Here is a 7301-nt window from a genome sequence, read left to right as displayed (position 1 = left end):
GAGTCCTTCAGAGATAAGTTCTCTATGCGGAAGCGAGATAGCGCTACAAAAATAGCTGCGCTCGAAAGTATGCAACAGTTTTTCTTGTTTGACAATTTAATTACAAATTAGCAACAAGCTAATGAAAGTAATGTTTTTGTATTTGTCGCCTTTGCTTTGTGTTGGTTTTTTTTTCATTTAGTTGCTTTTTTTTTTGTTTATTTGAGTTTGTTTTCCATTCTGCGCACGCCATTATCTGTCTTATCTGGTCAATTTGCCTGGCCTGTGCCGAGGAAGCAAGAAGAGCGAGTTGTTTGGCTTTTATCTTATCAACTGCTCACACACAAAGTTCTAGCGCCGATAGCGAGGCAGGTAGCCAAAGCTTTGATAGCTGCGCGCTGTTGTTAATGTCTGCTGTTGTACAGCGTTTTCATGAAGGTTTCTCTCTCTCTGTCTCTCACTAGTTGATGCTTTGTTGTTGCCTAGGATTTTCATGGGCTTTGCAGTGTGTATGTGTGTGTGTGGGTGTTTTTTTGATAACAGTCTTTTTTTGCCATTTGCGCTATAAATATGAATTTCGTGCTAATAGTAATTTCTGTTCTTTTTAAATGTGCCTACTCGACGGTTGTATTTTCTACCAATTTTTAAAAAGACAAAAAAACAACTTCACGTGCGTGTGTTAGTGTGTGTGTGTGTGTTTTTTAGTACTTTAAGTACTTGATTATATGGCTTTAGCCATAGCAATTGCATATAATGTTTAATGCTGGCAATGCTTGGGAAAATACTTGTGATTTTTCCTGCAATGAAAATACTTTCTATGGCGACGATGCCAACAACGCGTTCTATGAATCGGAAGTGAAGCCACCTCAACAGCAGCAGCAACATCAAATTGCCAGTGGCAGTCTTTATGGCTGTAGGCCAATCAATGAGCCAGCTGTGAACTTTAACAATGGTGGCTTCTATGCCAACCCAAACACGTCACGACCTCCGTTTCTCGGAGATCGTGGCGGCATCGGTGCGATTTACAATAGTTCGGTGGAGATGACACGCTATCATCCGTATCAACGGCCATATGCCAATGTCTATGGCTGTCCGCCGCAGCGACAGTTGCCCTCGCCGTATATGCGAGGTCCGGGTATGAGGCTGTTGAATCTGGAGACGCCGTGTCGTGACACTCAGCCTTGGGGCTATGAGTATTGCTATGGTGGCTATGCGCCCAATCATCCGGAGCCATGTCAATTCACGCAGTTTGTGGATATTGAGGACTTTATGTAAGTGCAGTCGAAACGTTTTCTTACTTCCCCCCACACACCACACACAGCGAGCTCACAGTCTGTGCGCATAACAAACAGTAAATGACACAATGCTCTTATCACAAAAGTCAGACCGAAAAGCAACAATAACAATAACAAAGTAACCAAAGTGGGCGCACATCTTATCTGCACTCGATTCTCTCTTCTGTACTATTATTATACATTTTACATATGTATGCGCACATTTCTCTTTCTATTCTATATACTAACTACACATCAGCATATATAGTATGTGGGTATTAAGTATGTGTGTGTGTATATTTGTTGTATCAGCTTTAGATTGGAGTCAGTCCGTCAGTCAGTCCATCAGTCAGTCAACCACTTAGCATTTGATTAATCGAAATATGTGTGATCACTTCTATATTCTCTTTTTTTTTCATAACAATTGCTATTAAATAGCTGCACAGTATTCTAATGCATTAAACGTATAATATACGTATATAAATGAAATAATATTGAAAAAGCTGATTAGAATAACAAATTCAATCGATAAATTTGTGTTTTGCGTGCGTTTTGTTAGTCGAATATTCAATTGAAAGAATCTCATTTATAATATTCAAAACATTTGTTAAATCTTCTTAAAGTTGCAATTTGTTTTATATTAAGAGATGTGCAAAAATAAATAATTTACTTAAGAGTAAACGGAAGAAAAATAAAGAAATAATTGTTTACTACATTTGTTTTTATGTGTTAGAAATAGAGCGAAAAGAATAGAAATTTATTTAAATACAAAAAATAGTTAAACTGTAGTTTAAAAGTTATATTTGCCATTAGCAATTTATTAAATTAAATTTACATTAATACGTAATAACAAAAACATATGTCTGCAACGATTATTTTGCATTTCTTTTAAACACATTAAAATGCAGTTCAATAAAAGTCATTTTTTTATATTAAAATGCACAATTCACAGGCAGAAAAACATTAAAAACTCTTTAAATTTGTTTATAGCAATTAAAATAAATAAGTAAAACAATATAAAATGGCGCGATGCGAGCCTTAATCATTTCTCTTTGAACTGTTATTGTGCTGTACCACATAATCTATGTATTTGTGGGGAAAACCTTTAACGTTAGTGATGTACCTTGAAAAGTTGCTTTGTAATGCCGTAAAGAGAGTGAGAACTATAAAGAGAGTGAGAGAGGTGAAACTCATTTGAGAGACTAACGAAAATCAAAGTATTATCATAATCGTTGCATGATAAGAAATAACAAACAAAAAAGTCGAAAGAATTTCGCATTAGCAAAATGAGTAACCAAGTGTTGGAAATAGAAATCGAAAGCCATTAAAAACACGAAAAATATATATACGAAATATATTTGTTTTTCCTGCCTGTGACGCTTGTGGGCCAAAGTCGAAGTGTCATTAAAGCCACTTTCCAAACGGGGTCTAAATACACACACACTTGTTTGCCATTGACGCAGTTGATCCCTGTTTTTCATTCTGGATGCCATTGGCGTGCGAACGCTTTATGGCAAAAACACTCTTAAATCTCTCTTCAAAAATGTGTGTGTGTTGTGCTTTGGTTTTGGTTTTGCGCGTGCCTTTGCTTGATTTTTGATATTGTTTACCTTTGGCAAACCGCAAACGAGCCGCACGCTTAGCCATTATATTTGCTTATCTATTGCACATCTGAATATCCATTCCGATGACTGCAAATCAAAACTTTACAATTCACAATTAGCATTAGCGTCACACTCTGTTTTAATTGCCTTTAAATCGAGCTTCGAACTTGTCCAATTTGATGAATAACTATAATTTACATTTGCAGCATTTATCGCTGTTTAACTGCATATTGCATCTGGAATTCTAAATTAAATTGTTTGTATCTCGAAATTGTTAATTGTCTATTAAACTGTTAGAGAGCAACTAAATTAGTTTAGGCATTCGTAATTACACATTTCCTTTGTAATTGCAATTTTCCGTCGGTGTTTCTAGTCGATTAAATATTTATTCCAATTACATGTGCGCAAAGAGTGCAACTTTTTATGGGTATATTATTAAGATAGTATCACATACGAAGTGTGTTTGTTGTAATGAAGAGTTGAGTTCAGTTGTCAAAGTCTGTATTACAAAATGTTCTTTATTATATAATAATCGATCACAGATTATGAAATTACTTTGTCACTGAATCGATTTATTAAGCAATTTGAATTTGTGCTTTGGCTGACAATCTACTGTATTTTGAATGTAGTATTATATCAATATACCAAATATAACATTCGGTATAATTTCAGTAATTCGGAATATTTAAAAATACCACACTGTTCTCCTTTGAAATTCCTTTCAAGTTAGTATTAATATACCAAGTATAACATTCGGTATATTTTCAGAGATTCGGTATATTTAAAAATACCACTCTGTGTTCCTTTAAAATTCCTTTCAAGTTAGTATTAATATACCAAATATAACATTCAGTATATTTTCAGTAATTTGGTATATTTCAAAAGTACCGCACTGTTTTGCTTTTATTTAAAATTGGAGTGAGTATTTCATAGTCGAATACACTCAACTATAGCTTTCTTACTTGTTTTGTCTTTAAACTACTTCGTTAAGTTATGGGATATATCTAAGTTCTTTAAGCACTTAAATTGATAGCAAAATATGCAAAGAATTTTGCTCAATTTGTGCACTTTTAAAAATCAATCTTTATTGCTTTTCCCAGAGTATTTTCTAGTCGTTCACACTCTACTAGAATCTCGCCAGCTTGTTTATGCGTTGATCAAGCAAAGCTTGCTGTAATTAAAGCTCTGATTTAGGTAACTTTATACAGCATAATGTATGAGCTATTGAATAATTGATGAACTGACTAAATGAATGAGTGTTTGACTGATTTATGTGTGCTCATTGCTTCAAGCTAATGATACAATGTGCTTTATAAATGCAATCATAATTTTTGAATTGCTAAATTAAAGAATTATGCTTAATATTCACACTTTAGAGAGCCAGTTAGTTTCAATTATTATTATTATTACTACTATTACTATTAAGCGAATGCACTTTATATAGCATGAATGTGGGTAGCTTATCGTATAAGTCCATGCTGATGCACGTGTCAAGATCATTTCCCCTCCCCCTTGTCAACGTCATTTGTCTACAGCCATCAGCCGGAAATGCTCAAAAGCAAAACAACAACATCAGCAGCAGCAGTGGCAACAATAACAACAGCATTAAAAAATATAAATAAAAAATAGACTGCAAGCGCTTTTGTGAATATTTAAAAGCAATTCACTTCTATTTTAATGAATTGTTTAACCACTTTCGCCCCGCCCAATTGCCCCCCTTTGCTGGACGATTCGTTAAGCAGGCTATTAGCATGCAGCGGTGGTAATCAAAGACAACAAGAGAGAGGGGGGAGAGCGAGGAAGGTGGAATTGTATTGAATTTATCGATATATTTATGTAGCTTGTTAGTTGGCATTTTGTTTATCATTCATTTTGTGTGTGTGTGCAAATATTTTCGAAATCAAATAATGTGCAGAGCTGAGCTATATTATACCCTGTAGATAATAATAATAATAGATGATAATAATAACAAATAGAAAAGCTACAAAAGTATGTGATCGACTGTGAGATACAAATATACAACCAAAATACCATAAATATACCAAATTATACCGAAGGCTATATTTGGTATATCGATATTGTACTGCATTTTTAATATGGTATATTGGTATATATGGTATAGAGTACAAAATATACCAGATATACCAGCCAATGCAACAATGACCCTTCTGCTGTATTCGTTTTTTCCATACAAAAGTATTTCTTAAAAGAATTTAACCGCAAATTTTCAGGAATCATAAATACTTTAGTTATTATAGTAATTACACTAATAATATAAATATACATTCTGTCTTACGCCGTTATTTTTCCAAAGATATTTGTTGCCAATTGCCATATGGGGCCGAAAGTATTATAAAGTGTGTTTAGTCTGTCAATTTGCGTCGGCCACACGTCGTATGAGTAACACTGTGGAAATGTTTCAATTTCCGATGGACAGCCGCCACTTGCTATTGTTATTGTTATTGTTTTTCTTTCGTTCGTCGCTGTCTTCACTGCTGATAGGGGGGTCGGCGTCTTTTCACGTTGTTTGACAACTAAAGCTCGGAAGAATATCGAGAGCGGGGAGCGGGGTGAGTGCGGAACTTCCCTTGTTACCAAGCGCACACAAAATTTCAGCTTAGGTTTACAAAAATATATATTTTATTTATTGTGTTATCTTTGCATAGTGCTGCTCTTTGTCTGCCCATGTCTTGTCTTTTTTTCCCTTTTGCTGAACTCGTTAATTAACTAATAATAAAGCAAAAAAAACAGATTTCATATTTGAATTTCACAAATTTTGTTACAATTCCGCGAATATTTCGTTTGAAATGTTGCTACGTGACAAAGTCGTCGCAAATTCGCGTTTTATTTGTTTGCCATTATGTATATAAATGATGAGCTATTAAAGCACACATATGTATGTATTTATTTGCGATCATATTCTCGTGCAAAAGTATATTAATTATAAATACATAGAATTGTAGTTTTCGACAGCTCACGAGTTTTTCTTGGCAGCTGCAGCGAACGACAGATTATTGGAAATTCTGGGAACATTTTTGGCACCCACTTCTGTGTTTGTGGGAGGTCAGTGTACTCTCTATCGTCCAACAAAAACATATTCCTACAATGTGTTAACTATACATTATATACATTTATGCTTGGAATTGGTTTTTCTTTGAATGTCTGATAAGAAATAAAGTATAGTTTTGTTTGGTTTTTTGTTTGAGAACTTGTTTTGCATTCCATTCGCTCTTATCGTTGTTTTTTTAGCTTAAGCTTTAGCTTCAGCTTACTTTCCGATGAGTAATTCGGTTAAATATTCGATTGCCCCTCCAGGTTCATTAACATTTCAATGATTGCCAGCAAATTAAAAATCGCCTTCCGAGTTGTTAATTGCATTAACGGGCGCTATAAAGAGCTGCATAATATAATATAATATTATGGCATTACGAATTGTCATTCTTATGTTGTGATATTTCTGTTCGTGTCTGCTCTGAAATGGTGCCAAGGCTTTTGACTTGTGCCTTGTATTATTATCTAGTTACTTAGTATGTTCTTGTCAGCAGGCTCGCAGCTATCTTAAGCCACTAAACACCGACACTTGACTTCTTTAGTCCAGTTGCCAACAAAAACTGGGCGTGTGTATGGTGCAACAGTGAAAGAGGCTTCAAAGTGCGTCACAGCATGTGAAACCAATTCCTTTGTTAACACTAGATTGGGAATTTTGCAATATCGGGTACACTTTTTATAAATATGTATAATAAATTAACTGAATTTTATGTAATCTTAACAAGTTATTTGTATACTAAAGAAACAGGGACTTGAGCTATTTTATGTACATACTATTTATTTTTCAAATATTGAGCTTTAATTCGTATTGACAGCACTTGTTAAATCAATATACCAAATATGCATTTCAGTATATCTATCAATAGATAGATCTTCATTGTATTGACCAATATACCAAGTATGTATTTTTGTATATATTTCAGTATTTTTCAAATATACTATATTAATTAGGCATATTTAAACGATAATAATTGATGGAATGAGCATTAATTCGTATTGACAGCACTTGTTAAATCAATATACCAAATATACATTTCAGTATATTGATTTGGTATATTTGAACAATAATAATAATAGATAGAGCTCTAATTGTATTGATAGCAATATACCAAATATAGATTTTGGTATGCATTTTAGTATTTTTCAGTATATGAAATTGGTATATTTAAGCGATAATAATAATAATATACGAAATATGCCATTCGGTATATTTTAGTATTTTTCAGCATATTAGTTTGGTATATTTTAATGATAATATTTCAGTATATAAAATTGGTATATTTAAACGATAATAATTGATGGAATGAGCATTGACGGCATTTGTTATATCAATATACGAAATATGCATTTCGGTATATTTGTAGTATTTTTCAGCATATTAGTTTGGTATATTTTA

At 33.5% G+C, this 7301-nt stretch overlaps 1 protein-coding gene across 1 annotated transcript in view; it reads left to right on the top strand.

Annotated features, from left to right (window-relative positions):
* The first annotated feature begins 717 nt into the window (after positions 1-717).
* LOC133838557 (protein similar) overlaps positions 718-7301 on the top strand; it is an 84545-nt gene continuing 77961 nt past the window's right edge. The window contains 1 exon segment of the mRNA XM_062269704.1: positions 718-1250. Coding sequence (XP_062125688.1) covers positions 733-1250 — 518 coding nt within the window. The 5' untranslated portion in view covers positions 718-732.

This window comes from Drosophila sulfurigaster, chromosome 2R (assembly GCF_023558435.1).
Source record: "Drosophila sulfurigaster albostrigata strain 15112-1811.04 chromosome 2R, ASM2355843v2, whole genome shotgun sequence".
In the NCBI taxonomy this organism is placed as follows: Eukaryota; Metazoa; Arthropoda; class Insecta; order Diptera; family Drosophilidae; genus Drosophila; species Drosophila sulfurigaster.
This window is presented reverse-complemented; position numbering and strand designations above follow the sequence as displayed.